This window comes from Pristis pectinata, chromosome 7 (assembly GCF_009764475.1).
Source record: "Pristis pectinata isolate sPriPec2 chromosome 7, sPriPec2.1.pri, whole genome shotgun sequence".
NCBI classification, from domain to species: Eukaryota; Metazoa; Chordata; class Chondrichthyes; order Rhinopristiformes; family Pristidae; genus Pristis; species Pristis pectinata.
In genome coordinates, this window is record NC_067411.1 from 1,091,733 (window position 1) to 1,116,768 (window position 25,036).

The following is a 25,036-nucleotide window of genomic DNA, read 5'->3' on the forward strand; positions in this document are numbered from 1 at the left end:
AAAATTAATACTTTATTTAGCTTCACATTTGATTGTAAAGTTGCCAGTATCTCAGAGGCTCCAGTTCCTCCCTCAGCTCCATCCAGTGAACAAGAGATGTCAGGGCTGCAGTCCAAGCTGATGAAATGCTTCCTGAGCACACACAGGCTCTGCAGGGTCGGAAACAGTGGAAATGCTGCAGGTCTGCGAGGGAGCAGATCAGCAGGGAGGGATCAGAGTGGTGTCCAGGTTGTGGACAGCATCTTCTTCAAGGTCAAACCCACACCACACCAACAAAAGTACTGCACCAACTCTCCAGCAGCTCCAATCACCAGCTGGTACACAGCAGACCAGGTCAGTGCCCCTCCAACACCAGCAGGTACCACGCACCATCCCTGCTCAGTAGTGGCATAGTGCAATCCCATCGAAGGGCAAGGGTTCACTCTTCCAACAGCACCGTGCACAAAGCATCATCTTCCTCCACAGTCAGGGTGGCGATCGCACCGTCATTGAACTCGAACGAAGTCCCTCCGTCGACCACCATACAGGCATCCCAGCACCTGGAGCGGATGGACATTCTAGGGGGGAGCAGAGCACAGGTTGGGACCCCAGGTTGTACAGCCCACTCCCCCACCATCCAACACCCAAAGGTTCTGCACCTAAAACATTAACCATTTCTCTCCCCACAGATGCTGCCTGGTCCGCTGAGTTTCCAGCAGTGTCTGGTCTTAGTCAGATGTTCAGCAGCTGCAATATTTGATGCTCAGCCCTGCTGGTGACCACAGTGGCCACCCCCTCACTGGAAGGTTGCTGTCTGGGGAAGGATCAGCCACATTGGATGACTAAAGGGTGATCACAGAGATGAACAAAGGATCTGGGTCCAGAAAACAACTCTCAGACAGCAGCCTAGCTGTTCAGTAGCAGAGCTGGGCAATGGATGGTCTTCACACAGAGGTGAGCGAGAATTGGAAGCCAGGAGCATCAAGCAGCTGTTGGAGTTTGGCCTTGTAGGAAGGATTGTGTTGGTCTCCTGGTTTAGGAAGGATGGTAATGTATTGGGAGAAGTTCAGAGAAGGTTTACTGGACTAATACTTGGAACTGGTGGGTTTTCTTATGAGGAAAGGTTGGACAGGCTGGGTTTGTATCCACGAGTTCAGAAAAGTGAGAGGCGGTGACGGTGGAGAGGATGCCAGGGGAAACCCCCTCCCTGCACCTGCCCTGCAGCAGCTTCCGTTTGAACAGAACATTCACAGAGGTACAACAGGGAGACCAACACTGAAAACAGACTCAGAATGACATGGTACAGAAACAGGCCCTTCGTCCCAACTGGACCATGCTGACCAAGGTGACCAAGGCAGCTTATTCCACACACCCACCACCCTCGTGTGAGGAAGTTGCCCCTCAGGTCCCCTTTAAATCTTTCCCCTCTCACCCTAAACCTCTGCCCTCTAGTTTCAGACTCCCCACCCTGGGGAAAAGACTGTGATCATTCACTTTATCTACATCCCTCATGAGTTTATAAACCTCTACCTCAGCCTCATTCGCTCCAGGGAAACAGTCCTGGCCTGTCCAGCCTCTCCTCATAGCTCCAGCCCTCAGTCCCAGCAACATCCGTGTGAATATTTTCTGCACCTTCTCCAACTTAATGACGTCCTTTCTATAGCTGGGCGACTAGAACCGCGCATAGTACCAGTACGGTCTCACCAATGTCTTGTGAAGCTGTAACATGACGTCCCAACTCTTGTACTCGAAGCCACGTCCAATGAAGACCAGTGTGCCAAACGCCCTCAACACCCTGTCTATCTGTATCTCCATTTGCAGGGAACTACGTACCTGCACTCGGGTCTCTCTGTTCTACAACACTCCCCCGGGCCCTTCCATTGACTCTGCAAGTCCTGCTCTGGTTTAACTTACCCAAAAGAATCACTTCACACCTGGCCAAGTTAATTCCTTTGCCCACTTTTGCAGGGCTCTGCACAGTACTGCACATGGCCTGACTGTGCAAGTACAAGGTAATGTGTTTACACAGGAAGATCAACTAGGGACAGAAATTCATAAAAGGGAAAATTTGACAAAACTTTCGGCGTCAAACCGTGCAGGAGGTGGGGGCAGCAGGGAGGAGGTGTTGCCTGCATGTGACAGCCCTCTGACGTTGGATACAGCCGCAGAGACAGACGCACTTGCTAGTGAAGCCGCGGTGGAGGGTGCTGGTGAACACTCGGTTTACAATTGGCTCCCGGATGCTGAAGAAGATCCTGGGCTCCTCGGGTGAGAAGGTGAGCGAATCATTGTAGTGGTCAGTGACTGAATGGAGGAAAGCAAGGGTAAACTTCAAACAGCAGAGTCACAGCCCGAGGACATTCAGCATTTGTGGCCATGCTAACCCATTCCCGCCAGCCCACTGCTCTGTGGATCACAGCACTGCGGGGACTACAGTGCACTCAGAGTGGACCCCCACAGGGACAGGGACCACTCCCCCCACCTCAGGGAGAGAGAACTCCATCCTGCCCCCAAGGGAGGGACCCCTCCCAACCCTTTCCACCTGTCAACAAATAGATCCCTGTGCAGGAAACTGGTCCTACGGCAGCACCCTTCCCTCAGCGCGGGAGGGGCGGCCCCGGGGGAAGAGGTGGCACCGAGGGAGCACCACACCATGGGAGGGGCAGCCCCGGGGGAGTGCCGCACCGTGGGTGGGGCGGTGCCGATACCGTGCTACACTGGGGGGAGCAGTGAGTCTGCGCTGAAACATGAATCCAGTGCCCACTATCTTGGGCAAACGTTTAAAGGTGACGGGTGTATCTGCCACGTGCAGCAGTTCCACCCCCTGCTGCCCTGACAGTGCCTCAGGTCAGCTGGTATCGTGCTGCTTCCTCAGGCGTCTCCTGTGCTGCAAGTGACCACAGCAGGGACCCGTTCACAGGCAGGAAGCTGTCTGGGCTGTGGGGATGCAGGTCTTACTGCTGGGCAGAACCAACAACACTCACCTTGTTCCACAAACTCCCGATCGAGCGGCATGGCTGCAAGGCTCCTCTGTTGAGCTGAAGGGCAGAGGGAGGTCATTACTGCCCAACTCTGCGACATTCTGCCCCTCTGTCCGTTCAATGAGGTGTCGCGCCAAACGTCATTGTGCAAAATAAAGTTGGGGGTGTAGGAGGCAATGTCAACTTGGAGAATAGTTAATAGAGCAAGCGGATCCTTCTCTTGTTGATGAGGTGTGGTGAGTGGTGACGTGGTCGGTGCTGGGGCCTCAGCTCATTACATAGAAACATAGAAAACCTACAGCACAATTCAGGCCCTTCGGCCCACGAAGCTGTGCTGAACACGTCCCTACCTTAGAAATTACTAGGCTTACCCATAGCCCTCTATTTTACTCAGCTCCATGTACCTATCCAACAGTCTCTTGAAAGACCCTATCGTATCTGCCTCCACCACCGTTTCCGGCAGCCCATTCCATTCTCTGAGTAAAAAACTTACCCCTGACATTTCTTCTATACCTACTCCCCAGCACCTTAAACCTGTGTCTTCTTGCGGCCACCAATTCAGCCCTGGGGAAAAGCCTCTGACCACCTACCCAATCAATACCTCTCGTCATCTTATACACCTCTATCAGGTCCCCCCTCATCCTCCGTCGCTCCAAGGAGAAAAGGCCGAGTTCCCTCAACCTGCTTTCATAAGGCATGCTCTGCATTCCAGGCAGCATCCTTGTAAATCTCCTCTGCACCCTCTCTATGGCTTCCACATCTTTCCTGTAGTGAGGCGACCAGAACTGAGCACAGTAGTGGGGTCTGACCAGGGACCTATATAGCTGCAACAATACCTCTCGGCTCCTAAATTCAATTCCCCGATTGATGAAGGACAATACACCATATGCCTTCTTCACCACAGAGTCAACCTGTGCAGCCGCTTTGAACGTCCTATGGACTCGGACCCCAAGATCCCTCTGATCCTCCACACTGCCAAGAGTCCTACCATTAATACTATACTCTGCCATCATATTTGACCTACCAAAATGAACCACTTCACACTTATCTGGGTTGAACTGCATCTGCCACTTCTCAGCCCAACTCTGCATCCTATCTATGTCCCACTGTAACCTCTGACAGCCCTCTACTATCCACTACACATCCAACCTTCGTGTCATCCGCAAACTTACTAACCCATCCCTCCACTTCCTCATCCAGGTCGTTCATAAAAATCACAAAGAGTAAGGGTCCCAGGACAGGTCCCTGAGGTACACCACTGGTCACTGACCTCCACTCAGAATACGACCCTTCAACAACCACTCTCTGCCTTCTGTGGGCCAGCCAGTTCTGGATCCACACTGCAATGTCCCCTTGGATCCCATGCCTCCTTACTTTCTCCATAAGCCTCGCATGGGGTACTTTATCAAACGCCTTGCTGAAATCCATATACACTACATCTACTGCTCTCCCTTCATCGACGTGTTTAGTCACATCCACAAAAAGTTCAATCAGGCTCGTAAGGCAGGACCTGCCCTTGACAAAGCCATGCTGACTGTTCTTAATCATATTATACTTCTCCAAATGTTCATAAATTCTGCCTCTCAGGATCTTCTCCATCAGCTTACCAACCACTGAGGTGAGACTCACTGGTCTATAATTCCCTGGGCTATCTCTACTCCCCTTCTTGAATAAGGGAACAACATCCACAACCCTCCAATCTTCCGGAACCTCTCCCATCTCCATCGATGATTACTATCTATATGTGACTTGGATGAAGGGATCAAAGATTTGTTGACGTCACAAAGAGGACACAAGGAGACTACAGAGGATGTAGACAGGTTCAGTGAGTGGGCAAAGATCCGGCAGCTGGAGAATGATGTGGGAAATGGGGAATTGTCCACTTAGCAGGAAGAATGAAAAGGAAGCATTTTATCTCAATGGTGAGAGATTGTACAGCTCTGGGAAGGTTCACTGGGCTGATACTTGGAATAGTGGGGGGTTGGGGATTGGGGGTGGTGTTGGGGGGAGGTGGCTGTAAGACCCTGTGAATCTACAGCAGTGAGCACTTTGTACTCACGGCATGGCATCTGTGACCCCAGTCTGTCCGCACTGGCCATACTAACCCAGTCTAATCCTGCTCCCTCTGGTCACAGTGTGTGCAGCAGAGGAAGGCTGAGGGGCCACCATGTGGATGTGCTGGCGAGGGGCAGTTTCAGAAAACTCACAGTCAGCAGAGACTGGAGCTGCTCTGCCCGTGTCCCACAGCGAGGCCTTGTTAATGCTTCACTGTCAAATCAAAGTAACTTATAGTGACAGCAATGACACCACCTCAGTCAGAGTTACACAGCTCAGAAACAGGCCCTTCAGCCCAACTTGTCTGTGCCGACCAAGGTGCCTACCTAAGCCGGTCCCATTTGCCTGTGTTTGGCCCACATCCCTCTAAACCTTTCCTATCCATGTACCTGTCCAAGTGTCTTTTAAATGCTGTAATTGTACCTGCCTTAACCACTTCCTCTGGCAGCTCATTCCATATAGACACACTGTAGTGGGGAAAAAGTTGTCCCTCAGGTCCCCTTGAAATCTTACCCCTCTCACCTTAGACCTATGTGTCTACCCCCTGTTCTACAACAGTCCCCAGGGCCCTACTGGTTTACCTTACCAAAATGGAACACCACGCACTTGTCCAAGTTAAATTCCATCTTCCACTGAGCTCAGTTATGACACCCCCTGTCCCACACCACACTCTGTGCTAGAATTAACTGGGTTTACAAATTGCCCACAGGGACCTTGCCTCAGCTTGTCTTGCCTACAGAGGGTTGTAGGCTCAGCCAGCTCCATCACAGGCACAACCCTCCCCACCATCGAGGACATCTTCAAGAGGTGGTGCCTCAAGAAGGCGGCATCCATCATTAAGGACCCTCACCACCCGGGACATGCCCTCTTCTCGTTACTACCATCGGGGAGGAGGTACAGGAGCCTGAAGACCCACACTCAATGTTTTAGGAACAGCTTCTTCCCTTCCACTGTCAGATTTCTGAACGGTCCATGAACACTATCTTGCTATTCTTTTTTTGTGCACTATTTTGTAATTTAAAATAATTTTATGTCTTTGCACTGTACTTCTGCCGCAAAACAACACATTTCACATCACCAGGGCAGGAATGGCTGCTGAATATTCCGGGGTTTAGATGCTTCAAAAGGGACAGGGACGCAGGTAAAAGAGGTGGGGGGGTGGCTTTGCTGATCAGGGACAGTGTCACAGCTGTAGAAAGGGAGGATGTCCTGGAGGGACCGTCCACTGAGTCAGTGTGGGTGGAAGTCAGAAACAGGAAGGGAGTGATCACTCTATTGTGAGTATTCTACAGACCATCCCAGTAGCAGCAGAGACACTGAGGAGCAGATCAGGAGGCAGATTTTGGAGAGGTGCAAAAGTAACAGGGTTGTTGTCATGGGTGATTTCAACTTCCCGAATATTGATTGGCATCTCCTTAGTGTAAAGGGGATAGATGGGGCAGAGTTTGTTTGGTGTGTTCAGGAAGAATTCCTGACACAGTATGTGGACAGCCCGACTAGAGGAGAGGCCATTCTGGACCAGGTACTAGGCAATGAGCCTGATCAGGTTTCAGATCTCTTGGTGGGAGAGCATTTTGGAGATAGTGACCATAACTCCTTGACCTTTACCCTAGCCTTGGAGAGGGATAGGAGCAGGAACTTGGGAGCATAAATTGGGAACAGATATTCTTGGGGAAGTGCACAGAGGAAATGTGGAGGTTGTTTAGGGAGTACTTGCATGGTGTTCTAGATAGGTTTGTCCCACTGAGACAGGGTAAGGATGGTAGAGTGAAGGAACTGTGGTTGATAAGAGACGTAGAATATCTTGTCAAGATGAAGCAAGAAGCTTACCTGAGGTTTAGAAAGCAGGGCTCTGGAGAGTTACAAGGACACCAGGAGGGAGCTTAAGAATGGACTTAGGAGAGCTGGACGGGGGCATGAGAAGGCCTTGGCATGTAGGATTAAGGAAAACCCCCAAGGTGTTTTACACGCGTGAAGAATAGGAGAATGACTAGAGTGAGGGTAGGACCGATAAGGGATAAAAAAGGAAACATTTCCTGGAGTCAGAAGAGGTAGGGGAGGTCCTTAATGAATACCGTGCTTCGGTATTCACCAGTGAGAGAGACCTTGACATTTGAGGATGGCGTATGACGGGCTGATACGCTAGGGCACATTGATGTGAGGAAAGAGGATGTGCTGGAACTTTTGGAAAACATTAGGATGGATAAGTCACCAGGGCCGGACGGGATATATCCAAGGTTATTATGGGAAGCGAGGGAAGAGATTGCTGCGCCTTTGGCGACGATCTTTGCGTCCTCACTGGCAACAGGAGTAGTGCCAGATGATCGGAGAGTGGCAAATGTTGTTCCTTTGTTTAAGAAAGGGAGTAGGAATAAACCTGGGAATTATAGACCAGTGAGTCTTACTTCAGTGGTGGGAAAATTACTGGAGAAGATACTTAGAGGCAGGATTTATAGGCATTTGGAGAAGCACAGGCTGATTACAAACAGTCAGCATGGCTTTGTGAGGAGCAGGTCGTGCATCACCAGCCTGAATGAATTCTTTGAAGATGTGACAAAGCACATTGATGAAGGTAGAGCAGTGGATGTGGTGTACATGGATTTTAGTAAGGTGTTTGATAAGGTTCCTCATGGAAGAATCATTCAGAAAGTCAGGAGGCATGGGATCCAGGGAAACTTGGCTGTGTGGATTCAGAATTGGCTCGCCCATAGAAGACAGAGGGTGGTGGTAGATGGAGTGTATTCTGCCTAGAGGTCGGACACCAGTGGTGTTCCGCAGGGATCTGTTCTGGGACCCCTGCTCTTTGTGATTTTTATAAATGACTTGGATGAGGATGTGAAAGGGTGGGGTAGTAAGTTTGCTGATGACACGAAGGTTGGTGGTGGTGTGGATAGTGTAGAAGGTTGCTGTAGATTATAACAGGACATTGATAGGATGCAGAGCTGGGCTGAGGAGTGGCAGATGGAGTTCAATGCGGATAAGTGTGAAGTGATACACCTTCGGGAGATCGAATTCGAAGGTAGAATACAAGGTTAATGGCAGGACTCTTAGCAATTGTGGAGGAACAGAGGGATCTTGGGATCCACATCCCTAGATCCCTCAAGGTTGCCGCACAGGTTGATAGGGTTGTTAAGAAGGTGTATGTTGTGTTGGCCTTCATTAGTTGGGGTATTGAGTTCAAGAGCCATGAGGTAATGTTGTAGCTCTGTAGAACTCTGGTCAGACCACACTTGGAGTATTGTGTTCATTTCTGGTCACCTCATTATGGGAAGGGTGTGGAAGCTTTAGAGAGGGTGCAGATGAGATTTACCAGGATGCTGCCTGGATTGGAGAACATGTCTTATGAGGATAGGTTGAGTGAGCTTGGGCTTTTCTCTTTGGAGACGAGGATGAGAGGTGACTCAATAGAGGTGTACAAGATGATAAAAGGCATAGATGAAATGGACAGTCAGAGACTTTTTCCCAGGGTGACAATAGCTAACACGAGGGGGCATAATTGTAAGGTGATTGGAGGAAGGTATAAGGGGGATGTCAGAGGTGAGTTTTTTTTTTACACAGAGTGGTGGGTGTGTGGAACGCACTGCCGGCAGATGTTGTGGGGGCAGATACATTAGGGACATTTAAGAGACTCAGACACATGAATGATAGAGAAATGGAGGGCTATGTGGGAGGGAAGGGTTAGATAGATCTTAGAGCAGGATAAAATGTCGGCACAACATTGTGGGCCGAATGGCCTGTACTGTGCTGTAGTGTTCTGTGCTCCATATGTTGGCGATAAATCTGCTTCTGAACTATGCTTCGTACTCACCGATCAGTAGAAGATCTTCCACCTCCTGACCGGCCAATTTGTTAATGTTGTAGGACCTGAGAGAGAGAGAGAGAGAGAGAGAGAGAGAGAGAGAGAGAGAGAGTGTCACACACTGCAGTGACTCTGACCCTGCCCCAACCCCATATACACTGACCCCGTCTCTGCCCCATATGCCAGCTCGGCCCCATTTATCCCAGACTCGTCTCCCTCCCTCCACTCCCATTACAGAGGACCAGAAACACTACCAGAGCAGCTACAGAGACCGTGGCTACGAGAGCAGGTCAGAGGGTGGGGATCCAGTGGTGTGGCTCGCCTCCTCACCCCCCAAGGCCTCTCTGCAATCTATAAGGCACAAGTCATACAGCACAGAAACAGGCCCTTCGGCCCAACTGGTCCATGCTGGCCAAGATTCCAATCTAAACCCATTTGACAACGTTTGGCCCATACCCCTCTAAACCTTTCTTATCCATGTACCTATCCAAGTACTTTTTTAAACAATGCCTCAACCACTTCCTCTGGCAGCTTGGTCCATCTACGGACCACCCTCTGTGTAACTTGTACCCTTCAGGTTCCTATTAAATCTCTCCCACCTTAAACCTATGCTCCCTAATTCTTGATTCCCCAGCCCGGCGAAAAAGACTGAGTGCATTCACCCTATCTATGGCCCTCATCATGTTATATACCTCTACAAGATCACCTCTCAGTCTCCTACGCTCCGAGGAGTAAAGTCCCAGCATGCCCAACCTCTCCCTGTAACTCAGTCCCTCAAGTCCTGGCAACATCCTCGTAAATCTTTTCTCCACTCTTTCCAGTTTAAGAACATCTTTCCTTCAGCAGGGTGACCAAAACTGAACACAATACTCCAAGTGCAGCCTCACCTATGCCCTGTACAACTGCACCATGACCTCCCAACTTTTATACTCTGTTCCCTGACTGATGAAGGCCAGCGTGCCAAAAGCTGCCTTCAGCACCCTGTCTACCTGTGACTCCACTTTAGGGAATCATGGACGTACTCCAAAGTCCGGAGTCTGATGGAAAACTATCCACTTGCCTGGGTCAGTGCGGATCCAATATTCTCAAATATCTTAACACCATCCAGGACAAAGCAGCCTGCTCGATCAGCACCCCATAAACCCCCCTAAACACGCCCCCTCCACCACACACTGGCTTCAGTCAGTTGCCCAGGCTACTCCGACAGCACCTCCCAAACCAACAAAGGACAAGGGCAACAGGTGCAGGGCGACACTGACAACTCCGTTGCCCACCACCAGAAATTTTTCGTTGGTCCTTCATCATCACTGGTGTAGACCCTGGCGCTCCCTCCCCATCCGCACTGGGGGAGACCCTTCACCAGACGGATGACAGTGGGTCAAGGAGGTGCTCAGCACCACTTCTCCAGAGCAGTCAGGAATGGGCACGGGGACAGCAGAATACAGCACATCTGGTCATCTCTGGCGTCCCACAACAGGGCCCGACTGTGACACTGAGTGCCGCGGTTCCCCGAGACCCGCTGCACTGTGCCAGGGGTATTCGCAGCATTGGCCCTCAGCCAGGGTACTGATTGGGGTACTCCCTCCCACCCTGGACACTGACAGCCCACAGACCCCCCCAACACCCCCCACGGGACGTTTCCCCAGTACCAGGCCCTGGAGCCGGTGCCGGTGCAGACGTTGAGGCCAGAGTTCTTGTGCTTCTCCCAGGGTCCGCCGTCGATGGAGATCTCGTAGTATGAGGGCCTGGGAAGCGAGAAGGTGACACTGTGACACCCCCTCCTGTACCAACAGAAGGTAGCCCGTGGAGGGGGGAGTGAAACCTACCGAGCACACAATGAGTGACCACACATGGGAGGGGGGGCCTGAGACCGACCCCACACACACACACACACACACACACACACACACACACACACACACACACACGGGGGGGGGGCGGGGAACGCGAGACCAACCACACACACGGGGGGGCCAGACCGATCGCACACACACAGGCAGGAGGGGCCGATGGGTGCGGACAGTTTCTGTACAACTCCCATCCCCTGACACGTGACCCCAGCCCCACCCAGGACGCTGACCTCTCATGGAAATTCCTTCTACACCAGCTAGGCCGTAGACGCTGAAAGCCCACCTCCCCCAGCACCACCCCTCCCCACCCACGGAGGCGAGGAGTGCGGAGGGACCAGACTGGACCCAGGGCGGTTCAGCTCACTCACCGGGACGACAACGACTCTCCCACAAACACCTCGTTGAGTGCCCTGACCGGCAGCAGCTTGGGCCCATTACAGCCCCCACTCCCCGCCCCTGTCAGGGAGAGACCAGAGTCAGTGGTGGCATCAGCTGGGGGTCCGAGTACAGACACAGGCTGGGCCCAGAACCAAGGCCAAGCTGCAGGGAAACCTGGAGAGCATCTTGTTAGGGCCAAGAGGGTGACCATGGGTGAGGGTTGGGGGGGGGGGGGGCAGTATGTGTGGGTGATCGTGAATGAGTACTGCTCCACTCACTGGGAAGGACGGAGTTGTGGGAGAATGCGGGGGGGGTGACAAAAGAGGAAGAAATTCTGGAACGAGGCTTATGGAGAAGGTGAGGAGACATGGGATCCAAGGGGACATTGCAGTGTGGATCCAGAACTGGCTGGCCCACAGGCGGCAAAGAGTGGTTGTTGAAGGGTCGTATTCTGAGTGGAGGTCGGTGACCAGTGGTGTACCTCAGGGATTGTACTGGGACCCTTACTCTGTGATTTTTATAAACGACCCGGATGAGGAAGTGGAGGGATGGGTTAGTAAGTTTGTGGATGACACAAAGGTTGGGGGTGTTGTGGATAGTTTGGAGGGCTGTCAGAGGTTACAGAGGGACATAGATAGGATGCAGAGTTGGGCTGAGAAGTGGCAGATGCAGTTCAACCCAGATAAGTGTGAAGTGGTTCATTTTGGTAGGTCAAATATGTTGGCGGAATATTGTATTAATGGTAGGACTCTTGGCAGTGTGGAGGATCAGAGGGATCTTGGGGTCCAAGTCCATAGGACGCTCAAAGCGGCTGCTCAGGTTGACTTTGTGGTTAAGAAGGCATATGGCGTATTGTCCTTCATCAATTGGGGAATTGTATTTAGGAGCCGTGAGGTATTGTTGCAGCTATATAGGTCCCTGGTCAGACCCCACTTGGAGTATTGTGCTCAGTTCTGGTCGCCTCACTACAGGAAAGATGTGGAAGCCATAGAGAGGGTGCAGAGGAGATTTACAAGGATGCTGCCTGGAATGCGGAGCATGCCTTATGAAAGCAGGTTGAGGGAACTCGGCCTTTCTCCTTGGAGGTTGAGGGGGGGACCTGATAGAGGTTTATAAGATGATGAGAGTTATTGATAGGGTAGATAGTCAGAGGCTTTTCCCCAGGGCTGAATTGGTGGCCACAAGAGGACATAGGTTTAAGGTGCTGGGGAGTAGATATAGAGGAGATGTCAGGGGTAAGTTTTTCACTCAGAGAGTGGCGAGTGTGTGGAATGGGCGGCCGGAAACGGTGGTGGAGGCGGATACGATAGGGTCTTTCAAGAGTGTCATATAGATACATGGAGCTGAGTAAAATAAAGGGCTATGGGTAAGCCTAGTAATTTCTAGGGTAGGGATATGTTCGGCACAGCTTTGTGGGCCGAAGGGCCTGAATTATGCTGTGATTGTTCTATGTTCTATGTCATCATTAAAAAGGATAAAAAATATTCCAGGTCTCAACAGCTTCAAGTTGGATAAATCCAAGGGTCAGCTCTACTCTCTCTGCATTCATGATGCACCAATGCTCAAAACAAGATGGCATGGCCTTAAGGTAGTGGGTGGGAAGTTCAAGGGAGATGTCAGAGGGAGGTTTTCCACCCAGACAGTGGTTGGTACATGGAATGCGCTACCTGGGGTGGTGGTGGAGGCCGATATGTTGGTCAAGTTCAAGAGATTGTTAGATAAGCATATGGAGGAATTTAAGATAGAGAGATATGTGGAAGGAAGGGGTTAGATAGTCTTAGGAGTGGTTTGAAGGTCGGCACAACATGGTGGGCCGAAGGGCCTGTATTGTGCTGTATTGTTCTATGGTTCTATGACAGTGTGGCTCGGCACAGCTCAAACGCCATCCATACATTCGCTGATGACACCACTGTTGTTGGCAGAATCTCAGATGGTGATGAGGAGGTGTACAGGAGTGAGAGAGATCAGCTGGTTGTCGCAACAACAACCTCGCACTCAACGTCAGCAAGACCAAGGAATTGATTGCGGACTTCAGGAAGGGGAAGTCAGGAGAACACGAAGGGCCTGTATTGTGCTGTACTGTTCTATGATAATACACACCAGTCCTCACTGAGGGATCAGTAGTGGAAAGGGCGAGCAGCTTCAAGTTCCTGGGCATCAACATCTCCGAGGAGCTATCCTGGGCCCAACACAATGACGCAATCACAAAGAAGGCATGCCAGTGGCTCTACTTCATTAGGAGTTTGAGTACGTCACCAAAGACTTACAAATTTCTACAGATGGACGGTGGAGAGCATTCTGACTGGTTACATCACTGCCTGGTATGGAGCCTCCCAATGCACAGGATCAAGAGGCTGCAGAGGATTGTAGACTCAGCCAGCTCCATCACGGGCACAACCCTCCCCACCATTGAGGACAAGAAGGCAGCATCCATCATTAAGGGCCCTCACCATCCAGGACATGCCCTCTTCTCGTTACTACCATCGGGGAGGAGGTACAGGAGCCTGAAGACCCACACTTAATGATTCAGGAACAGCTTCTTCCCCTCCGCCATCAGATTTGTGAATGGTCCTCATCATTCCTTTTTTTTGTGCACTATTTACTTTTATAATTTATAGATTTTATGTCTTTGCACTGTACTGCTGCTGCAAAACAACACATTTCATGACATATGTCAATGATAACAAACCTGATTCTGATCAGATATAGCCCAGGCTGCAGTGTGAGGAGTGGGAGGAGACTGCTGGGGCCCTGACAGAGGTTTGTAAATCGTCACTGGCCACAGGTGAGGTTACTGGAGAATAGCAGGTGTGGTTCCTTAGTTGAACAAGGGCAGCAGAGGAAGCCAAGTAATTACGGGCCTGAGTCTGATGCCACTACTTTTCCACACCGTGACAATTTGTACGTGAACAGCAGGGGGAACACACAAGACTGCAGATGTTGGAATATGGAGCAAAAAAACTGCTGGAGGAACTCAGCGGGTCAGGCAGCGTCTGAGGAGGGAAACAGGCAGTCGATGTATCAGGTCAAGACCCTTCATCTTGAACCAAAACATCCACTGTCTGTTTCACCCTACAGATGCTGCCTGACCCACTGAGTTCCTCCAGCAGTTTGGAATGTAGTAGGAATGGTCAACAAGAAAGGGAAGTGTTCGTATTATTGGCGGCGAGGCCAGTCCTGGGCTTCCAGCCGACGCTGATGAGTCAGTAAGATGGGCAACTGCACCAATCTCGGTGTCACCAGCAAGCTTACCGACCACACCTCCTACATTCACATCCCAATGGATAATGTATATAACAGTAAGGGTCCCAGCACTGATCCCCACTGGACACCACTGGTCACAGGCTTCCAAACACAAAACAAGCCTCCACCATCACCCTCTGCCTCCTAGACCAAGACAACTGTGGATCTTATTTGCCAACTTGTCCGCGATCATATGGACTCTGACCTTTCGGACCAGTGACCCACATGGGACCTTGCTGAAGAGTTCATTGAATTCCGTGTGGACCACAACAACTGCACTACACTCATCAATACATTGTTACCTCCGTGAAAAATGTGAATTAGTCAGATAGGATGTCCTGCAACAAAGCTGTGCTGACCATTGGTAATCCCTGCCTGTCCAGGGTAGGTTCATCCCACAGATTTGTATTTTGCAATACTTTAATGAGCACTAATGTCAGACTCACTGGTCTGCAATCTGTAAGTGTCATGTCCCTCTCTGATCTGGCATCACCCACGTGACGGACCCCGTATCGCGGACCCTGTGCATTACCGGTGTTCGTTGCCTTGCGATGGGCTGTAGTGTGCTGCTCCAGGCTCAGCTGCTGCTCGTGTAGATCCACGGGGGTGGCATTGAATCCCACTCCTTCCAAGCGGATCCGGATCCTCTGCCTCCACTGCCACCTGTGGGGAGAAGTGACTGTGGGTCAGTGCTGTTGTTGGGATGGTTTCCCCACTCCCTGCACCCAGCTGGGAAGAAGGTGGGGCTTCGACTGCCGTCAGCAGCAATGTCTCTTCGATGAAGCAAAGCATGAGAAGCCTTCTGCAATGAGCCTGGCCAGGTGAGCCCAGTTTCAGTGGGAGAGCATTTTGGGGACACAGCTCAGTAACTTTTCAGGTAATTCTGGAAGAGGATAAGACTGGATCTTGGGAAAGTGCTAACGTGGGGAAAGGCAAATACAACAGTATTGGTCTGGAGCTGGGGAGAGTAGACTGGGAGCGGCTGTTGGTGGGCAAGTCCACACATGGCATGTGGGGATCGTTTAAGGCAACTGGCCAGAATTCAGGACCAACAAGTTCCTGTGAGGAAGACAGACAAGGTCTGAGAACCTTGGATGACGAGAAATGTTGGAAGTTTAGTCAAAAAGGACAAGGAAGCATATGTGAGGTTGAATGAACCTGTCAGGGATTGAATGAACCACTGAAGCATATGCGCCTGTGCTGGGAGAGGGGATTAATATGGATGGATGCCCTCTGGTTAGTGTGGGCTGAATGGCCTGTTCCCCTCAGTCATCCCTCACCCTCCTCTCCAGGGAGGACACCCAGCCCATTCAATCTGTCTCCAGAGCCTGTCCTCCAAACCAGGCAACATCCGGAACCTTTGGCCTCACAGTGCGGGTTGCAGAGGGCGGGGCAGGGCACTGCTGTACGGGCAGGGAACGCACATGGGAGGCGAGAGGGTTCGACAGCAAGCACACAGGACAGAGACCTCACCTGAACTCTCCCTGCCGCAGCTTCCTGAGAGCATCGGAGAAACAGCGAGTGTACCTCAGCGGGAGACACAGGTGTCCCTGAGACCTGCAGAGAGACCAGTCAGCATGCAGCAGTACACGAGGGGGGCTACACACTGCTCCTCTGGCCCTGCAAACACCCCCACCCCTCCCTCTCTCCCCCACACCCACCTCTCGCCACCCTGAACCCCCACACGCCCTCCACACCCTGTCCCTCCCCAGAACCAGCTCCACTCCAACCCCACCCCAGTCTCTCACCCTCCACAGCCCCAGCGTCACCTGACTCCACTCCATCCCTCCCCACACACTTGGACATCTGGGGTCAGGGGAGGGAGGGGTGAATGGGTCTAAAAAACAGCATTTTAAACTTAAAGGGTATTGATAGAGGCACGAAAACAGAGCTGGAGGAGGCAAACTGGGTGAAGGACTCGGTCAGACACCCAAGGGGTCTTTCACAACACACAACAGACGTGACAACAATTCTGGGGGAGACTACCATCCATGGGTAACTGAAGCCAGCACCAAATGTAAAAGGGCAGGTAACTGGGCAGACGGGGTGGCGAGTCAGAAGAAGGCTTCAGAAAACGATCAAAATATTAAGGAGGAAGAAGAAGCAGCTCGAAGTAAAGGTGTCTCAAGTCTCATTAGATATTAAACTTAACAAGAGGAACATTGGTTGGAAAGAGTCTTGGGAATTTATAACAGAAAACAAGGAAATTATGATGAATTAAACAGGTAGTTTGTGGGCCAGGCTTCCTTGAGGAGGATGTGCTACAGAACATCCCCAAAGCAGACGGAAAACAGGAACTGGAAGAGAAGAACTCAGGAAATGATGACCAGGGACATGGGACTGAGCAAATGGTTGGAGCTGTGGGCTGACAAATCATTGGTGCTCCTGATGTGCATCACCTCGCATTGGTCTGGATTGAACTCCATCTGCCATTATACACCATCTGGTCGCCTCATTATAGGAAGGATGTGGAGGCGTTGGAGAGGGTGCAGAGGAGATTTACCAGGATGCTGCCTGGATTGGAGAGTATGTCTTACGAGGATAGGTTGAGCGAGCTGGGGCTTTACTCATTGGAGAGGAGGATGAGGGGACATGATAGAGGTGTACAAAATATTAAGAGGAATAGATAGAGTGGACAGCCAGCACCTCTTTCCCAGGGCACCAATGCTCAGTACAAGAGGACATGGCTTTAAAGTAGTGGGTGGGAAGTTCAAGGGAGACGTCAGAGGGAGGTTTTTCACCCAGGGAGTGGTTGGCGCATGGAATGCGCTGCCTGGGGTGGTGGTGGAGGCTGATACGTTGGTCAAGTTCAAGAGGTTGTTAGATAAGCATATGGAGGAATTTAAGGTAGAGGGATATGTGGGAGGAAGGGGTTAGATAGTCTTAGGAGTGGTTTGAAGGTTGGCACAACATGGTGGGCCAAAGGGCCTGTATTGTGCTGTATTGTTCTATGGTTCTCCTCAGCCCATTTCACCAACACATCTGTGTCACCCTGTAGCCTAAGACCACCTTCCACACTGTCAACACCTCCACCAACCTTTGTGTCATCTGCATTGGTTTTAATTTTCCAAAAATCCCTAGATTTGGATGAGGTTTCATTGGATTGGAAAGTAGTAAAAAGGGAGAGGCAGAAAGCAGGAGAGGACATGCACAAGGATTAATATCTGCCGTACAACACAGACCATTGAACAGTGCAGCACAGGAACAGGCCCTTCAGCCAACCATGTTGTGCCAAACTAATTAAACTAAAGACACCTAATCCCTTCTCCCCACAGTCTCCACGTCCCTCCGTTCCCCACAGTCTCCACGTCCCTCCCTTCTCCCCACAGTCTCCACGTCCCTCCCTTCTCCCCACAGTCTCCACGTCCCTCCGTTCCCCACAGTCTCCACGTCCCTCCCTTCTCCCCACAGTCTCCACGTCCCTCCGTTCCCCACAGTCTCCACGTCCCTCCCTTCTCCCCACAGTCTCCACGTCCCTCCGTTCCCCACAGTCTCCACGTCCCTCCCTTCTCCCCACAGTCTCCACGTCCCTCCGTTCCCCACAGTCTCCACGTCCCTCCCTTCTCCCCACAGTCTCCACGTCCCTCCCTTCTCCCCACAGTCTCCACGTCCCTCCGTTCCCCCCAGTCTCCACGTCCCTCCGTTCCCCACAGTCTCCACGTCCCTCCGTTCCCCCCAGTCTCCACGTCCCTCCGTTCCCCCCAGTCTCCACGTCCCTCCGTTCCCCACAGTCTCCACGTCCCTCCGTTCCCCACAGTCTCCACGTCCCTCCGTTCCCCCCAGTCTCCACGTCCCTCCGTTCTCCCCACAGTCTCCACGTCCCTCCGTTCTCTGCACGTCCATGTGCCTATCTAAGAGTCTCTTCAACGCCTCTATCGTATCTGCCTCCACCCCAACCCCACATTCTCGGCACCCACCACTGTGAGTAAAAAAAACATGTCCCTTACATCCCTTTTGACCTTACCCCCTCTCACCTTAAATGCATGCCCTCTGGTATTAGACATTTCATAGAACATAGAAAACCTACAGCACAATTCAGGCCCTTCGGCCCACAAAGCTGTGCCGAACATGTCCCTACCCTAGAAATTACCAGGCTTACCCATAGCCCTCTATTTTACTCAGCTCCATGTACCTATCCAACAGTCTCTTGAAAGACCCTATTGTATCCGCCTCCAGCACCGTTTCCGGCAGCCCATTCCACGCACTCACCACCATCTGAGTAAAAAACTTACCCCTGACATCTCCTCTATACCTACTCCCCAGAACCTTAAACCTGTGTCCTCTTGCGGCCACCAATTCAGCCCTGGGGAAAAGCCTCTGACTATCTACCCAATCAATACCTCTCATCATCTTATACACCTCAGTCAGGTCCCCCCTCATCCTCCGTCGCTCCAAGGAGAAAAGGCATGCTCCGCATTCCAGGCAGCATCCTTGTAAATCTCCTCTGCACCCTCTCTATGGCTTCCACATCCTTCCTGTAGTGTAGCTGCAACACCACCTCTCGGCTCCTAAATTCAATTCCCTGATTGATGAAGGACAATACACCAGATGCCTTCCTAACCACAGAGTCAACCTGCGCAGCCGCTTTGAGCGTCCTATGGACTCGGACCCCAAGATGCCTCTGATCCTCCACACTGCCAAGAGTCCTACCATTAATACTATATTCTGCCATTATATTTGACCTACCAATATGAACCACCTCACACTTATCTGGATTGAACTGCACCTGCCACTTCTTAACCCAACTTTGCATCCTATCTATGTCCATCTGTAACCTCTGACAGCCCTCCAAACTATCCACAACACCTCCAACCTTTGTGTCATCCGCAAACTTACTAACCCATCCCGCCACTTCCTTCCTCATCCAGGTCGTTTATAAAAATCATAAAAGAGTAAGGGTCCCAGGACAAATCCCTGAGGTACACCACTGGTCACCGACCTCCATGCAGAATATGACTCTTCAACAACCACTCTTTGCCTTCTGTGGGCCAGCCAGTTCTGGATCCACATTGCAAAGTCCCCTTAGATCCCGTGCCTCCTTACTTTCTCAAAAAGCCTTGCATGGAGTACCTTATCAAATGCCTTGCTGAAATCCATATACACTACATCTACTACTCTCCCTTCATCGATGTGCTTAGTCACATCCTCAAAAAATTCAATCAGGCTCGTAAGGCAGGACCTGCCCTTGACAAAGCCCTTGACTATTCCTAATCATATTATACCTCTCCAAATGTTCATAAATCCTGCCTCTCAGGATCTTCTCCATCAGCTTACCAACCACTGAGGTGAGACTCACTGGTCTATAATTTCCTGGGCTATCTCTTACTCCCTTTCTTGAATAAGGGAACAACATCCACAACCCTCCAATCTTCTGGGACCTCTCCCGTCCCCACTGATGATGCAAAGATCATTGCCAGAGGCTCCGCCATCTCCTCCCTTACCTCCCACAGCAATCTGGGGTACATCTCATCCGGTCCTGGCGACTTATCCAACTTGATGCTTTCCAAAAGTTCTAGCACTCCTCTTTCCTAATATCTACATGCTCAAGCTTTTCAGCCTGCTGCAAGCCTCACTACAATCACCCAGATCTTTTTCCGTCGTGAATACTGATGTAAAGTATTCATTAAGTACCTCCGCTATTTCTTCCGGGTCCATACACACTTTCCCACTGCTGCACTTGATAGGCCCTATTCTTTCACGTCTTATCCTCTTGCTCTTCACATACTTGTAGAACGCCTTGGAGTTTTCCTTAATCCTGCCCGCCAAGGCCTTCTCATGCCACCTTCTGGCTCTCCTAATCTCTTTCTTAAGTTCCTTCCTGTTATCCTTATACTCTTCCAGATCTCTAACATTACCTAGCTCTCTGTACCTTTTGTAAGCTTTTCTTTCCCTTTTGACTAGACTTATTATAGCCTTTGTACACCATGGTTCCTGTATCCTCACTTGACTCCCGTCTCATCGGAACATGCCTATGCAGAGCTCCACCCAAATATCCCCTGAATATTTGCCACATTTCTTCTGTAGTTTTCCCTGAGAACATTTGTTCCCAATTTAAGCTTCCAATTTCCTGCCTGAGAGCCTCATAATTCCCTTTACTCCAACTAAACGCCTTTCTAGTCTGTCTGTTCCTATCCCTCTCCAGTGCTATCGTAAAGGAGATAGAATTATGATCACTATCTCTAAAATGCTCTCCCACTGACAGTTCTGACACCTGAACAGGTTCATTTCCCAATACCAAATCAAGCACAGCCTCTCCTCTTGTAGACCTATCTACATATTGTGTCAAGAATCCTTCCTGAACACACTTAACAAACTCCACCCCGTCTAAACCCCTCACTGTCTGGAGATGCGAATCGATGTTTGAGAAATTAAAATCTCCCATCACAACAACTCTGTTATTCTCACACCTTTCTAGGATCTGCTTCCCTACCTGATCCTCGATATCCCTGTTACTGTTGGGTGGCCTATAATAAACACCCAGTAAAGTTATTGACCCCTTCCTGTTCCTAACCTCCACCCACAGAGACTCCGTAGACAGTCCCTCCATGACATCCACCTTTTCTGCAGCCGTGACACTATCTCTGATCAACAGTCCCACTCCCCCACCTCTTTTACCTCCCTCCCTCCCTGTCCTTTCTGAAACATCTAAAACCCGGCACTTGAAGTAACCATTCCTGTTCCTGAGCCATCCAAGTCTCTGTAATGGCCACCACATCGTATCTCCAAGTATTTATCCAAGCTCTAAGCTCATCTGCCTTTTTCACTATACTCCTTGCGTTAAAATAGACATATCTCAAACCGTCTGTCTGAGCACGTCCCTTCTCTATCACCTGCCTGTCCTCCCTCTCGTATCGTCGACAAGCTTTCTCTATTTGAGAGCCAAACACCTCTTCCCCAGTCTCTCCAGTTTAGATCCCACCCCCCAACAATTCTAGTTTAAACTCTCCTCAGTAGCCTTAGCAAACCTCCCCGCCAGGATATTGGTCCCCCTGGGATTCAAGTGCAACCCATCCTCTTTGTACAGGTCATACCTGCCCCAAAAGAGGCCCCAGTGATCCAGAAATCTGAATCCCTGCCCCTTACTCCAATCCCTCAGCCACACATTTAACCTCCACCTCATTCTATTCCTATACTTACGGTCGCGTGGCACAGGCAGTACTCCTGAAATTACTACCTTTGCGATCCTGCTTCTCAACTTCCTTCCTAACTCCCTATAGTCTTTTTTTTCAGGACCTCTTCCTTTTTCCTACCATGTCATTGGTACCAATATGTACCACGACCTCTGGCTGTTCTCCCTCCCTCTACAGGATATCTTGGACGCGATCTGAAACATCCCGGACCCTGGCACCTGGGAGGCAAACTACCGTCCGAGTTTCCTTCCTGTGTCCACAGAATCGCCTGTCTGCCCTATCACTATCACTACAGTAGTCCCCTATCACTACTGCCCTCCTCTCTCTTTCCCTACCCTTCTGAGCCACAGGGCCGGACTCTGTGCCGGAGGCACTGCTACTGTTGCTTCCCCCAGGTAGGCTGTCTCCCCCAAAAGTACTCAAACAGGAGTACTTATTGTCAAGGGATTCAGCCACAGGGGTACTCTCTAGTACCTGTCTCTTCCCCTTCCCCTTCCCCCTCCTGACTGTGACCCATTTGCCTGTCTCCCGTGGACCCGGCGTGACCACCTGCCTATAACTCTTGTCTATCACCTCCTCATTCTCCCTGACCATACGAAGGTCATCGAGCTGCATCTCCAGTTCCCTAACACGGTCCCTCAGGAGCTGCAGCTCAACACACCAGGTGCAGATGTAGCCGTCCCGGAGGCAGGGAGACTCCGGGAACTCCCACATCTGACACCGAGCACAGATTTCGACGCTGGGAAAAAGATACCGACTGTCTACTCTATCTACGCCTCTCATAATCTTATAAACTTCCATCAGTTCTCCCCTCAGCCTCTGCTGTTCCAGATAAAACAATCCAAGTTTGTCCAACCTCTCATAGCACATACTCTCTAATCCAGGCAGCATCCTGGTAAACCTCTTCTGCACCCTCTCCAAAGCCTCCCCATCTTTCCTATAATGGGGCAATCAGAATTGAATGCAATACTCCAGATGCGGCCTAACTAGAGTTTTATAAAGCTGCAACACAACTTTGATTCTTAAAGGCAAGCATGCCATACACCTTCTCTACCACCCTAATCAATCTGTGCAGGCACTTTCAGGTAGCTATGGACTTGGACCCCAAGATCCCTCTATACAGTCAACACTGTCATGGGTACGACCAGTAACTGTGTACTTTCTCTCTATATTCGATCTCCCAAACTGCAACACCTCAAAGATAAGAACAGGAGAAATAGGAGCAGAGTCGGCCATCTGGCCCATCGAGCCTGCTCAGCCATTCAATAAGATCATGGCTGATCTGGCCGTGGACTCAGATCCACTTACCTGCTTTGCCCCATAACCCTTAATTCCCTTACTAAGCAAAAATCTGTGTCTTAAATATATTTAATGAGGTAGCCTCTACTGAAACAACCTTCCTGCCTCAATCTGATCTATCCCTTTCATAATTTTATATGTTTCTATAAGATCCACTCTCATTCTTCTGAATTCCAGCAAGTATAGTCCCAGACGACTCAATCTTTCCTCATAGGCTAACCCCCTCATCTCTGGAGTCAACCTGGTGAACCTCCTCTGCACCACCTCCAAAGCCAGTATATCTTTTCTCAAGTAAGGAGACCAGACCTGCACGCAGTACTCCAGGTGCGGCTTCACCAGTATCCTGTACAGTTGCAGCAGAACCTCCCTGCTCTAAATTCAATCCCTCCAGCAATGAAGGCCAACGTTCCATTTGCCTTCTTGATAACCTGTTGCACCTGCAAACCAACCTTTTGCGATTCATGCACAAGCCCTCCCAAGTCTCTGTACAACAGCAGGCTGCAATCTTTCACCATTTAAATAATAATCTGATCTTCTATTTTTCCTTCCAAAGTGGATGACCTCATATTTACCGACATTGTACTCCATCTGCCAGAGCCTTGCCCACTCACTTAGCCTCTCTATATCTCTCTGCAGACTCTCTGCATCCTCTGCACAATTTGCTTTTCCACTCAACTTAGTGTCATCAGCAAACTTAGATAAACTACACTCGGTCCCCTCTTCCAAATCGTTAATGTATATCATGAACAGTTGCAGGCCCAGCACCGACCCCTGCGGCACCCTGCTCACCACTGATCGCCAACAAGAGAAACGCCCATTTATCCCAACTCTCTGCCTTCTATTAGTTAACCAATCCTCTATCCATGCTAATACATTACCCCCAGCTCCATGCATCCTTATCTTATGGATAAGTCTTTTATGCAGCACTTTATCGAATGCCTCCTGGAAATCCAAGTATACAACATCCACCTGTTCCCCTCTATCCACTGCGCTCATTATATCCTCAAAGAACTCCAGAAAGACTCCTGTCAAACATGACCTGCCCTTCCTGAATCCATGCTGTCTGCCTGATGGAACCACTTCTATCCAGATGTCTCGCTATTTCTTCCTTAATGATAGCTTCAAGCATTTTCCCAACTACAGAAGTTAAGCTAACTGGCCTATAGTTACCTGCCTGTCCTGGTCAAATCACGTAGATGCCACGGCCAAGAAAGCTCACCAGCGCCTCTACTTCCTCAGGAGGCTAAAGAAATTTGGTTTGTCCCCTTTGACTCTCACCAACTTTTACTGATGCACCATAGAAAGCATCCTATCTGGATGTATCACGGCTTGGCACGGCAACTGCTCTGTTCAGGACCGCAAGAAACTGCAGAGTTGTAGACACACAGCCCAGCGCATCATGGACACCAGCCTCCCCTCCTTGGACTCTGTCTTTACCTCTCGCTGTCTTGGTGAAGCAGCCAGCATAATCAAAGACCCCACCCACCCGGGACATTCTCCCTTCTCTCCTCTTCCATCAGGTAGAAGATACAGGAGCTTGAGGGCACGTACCACCAGACTCAAGGACAGCTTCTACCCCACTGTGATAAGACTATTGAACGGTTCCCTTATACAATGAGATGGACTATGACCTCACGATCTACCTTGTTGTGACCTTGCACCTTATTGCACTGCACTTTCTCTGTAGCTGTGACAATTTACACCGTACTGTTATTGTTTTTACCCATACTACATCAATGGACTCTGTACTAACTCAATGTACTGCACTGTATAATGAATTGACCTGTACGATCGGCGTGCAAGACAAGTTTTTCAACTGTACCTTGGTACAAGTGACAATAATAAACCAATACCAATACCATTTGCCTACATCCTTTTTTAAACAGTGGCGTGACATTCGCTGTCTTCTAATCCGCCAGGGCCTAGCAGCAGTAGCCAGGTCTGTGGCACTGGGACCCGTCCTGCTGCTCAGAAGGGAAGGGAGGAGAAGAGGAAGGCAGTAGTGATAGAGGACTCGATAGTCAGGGAAACAGATAGGAGGTTCTGTGGCAGTGAGCATGAATCCCGGATGGTACGTTGCCTCCCAAGTGCCAGGGTCCGGGATGTCACTGATCTGGTCCACAGGATTCTAGAGCGGGAGGGAGAACAGCCAGAAGTCGTGGCTCATGTTTGTAACAACGACATAGGTGGGAAGAGGGATGAGGTCATGAAAAGTGAGTTTAGCGAGCTAGGCAGAAGGCTGAAGGACAGGACTTAGAGGGTAGCGATCTCAGGATTGCTGCCAGTGCCACGTGATAGTGAAGGTAGGAATAGGAGGAGATG

General features: G+C 50.5%; 1 protein-coding gene across 2 annotated transcripts in view; it reads right to left on the bottom strand.

The window, feature by feature from the left end:
• The window catches only part of nadk2 (NAD kinase 2, mitochondrial), a 47,484-nt gene continuing 22,448 nt past the window's right edge, over positions 1 to 25,036 (bottom strand). The window contains exons 5-12 of one of the 2 annotated variants that reach the window (XM_052019509.1): positions 15,759 to 15,842; positions 14,818 to 14,948; positions 11,033 to 11,120; positions 10,464 to 10,559; positions 8,824 to 8,879; positions 2,964 to 3,017; positions 2,160 to 2,283; positions 1 to 557 (exon numbers count right to left, since the gene is read on the bottom strand). In XM_052019509.1, coding sequence (XP_051875469.1) covers positions 419 to 557; positions 2,160 to 2,283; positions 2,964 to 3,017; positions 8,824 to 8,879; positions 10,464 to 10,559; positions 11,033 to 11,120; positions 14,818 to 14,948; positions 15,759 to 15,842 — 772 coding nt within the window. In that variant the 3' untranslated portion in view covers positions 1 to 418. Of the gene's footprint in view, positions 558 to 2,071; positions 2,284 to 2,963; positions 3,018 to 8,823; positions 8,880 to 10,463; positions 10,560 to 11,032; positions 11,121 to 14,817; positions 14,949 to 15,758; positions 15,843 to 25,036 lie in introns of both variants that reach the window. The other variant, XM_052019508.1, reaches the window with a different exon arrangement.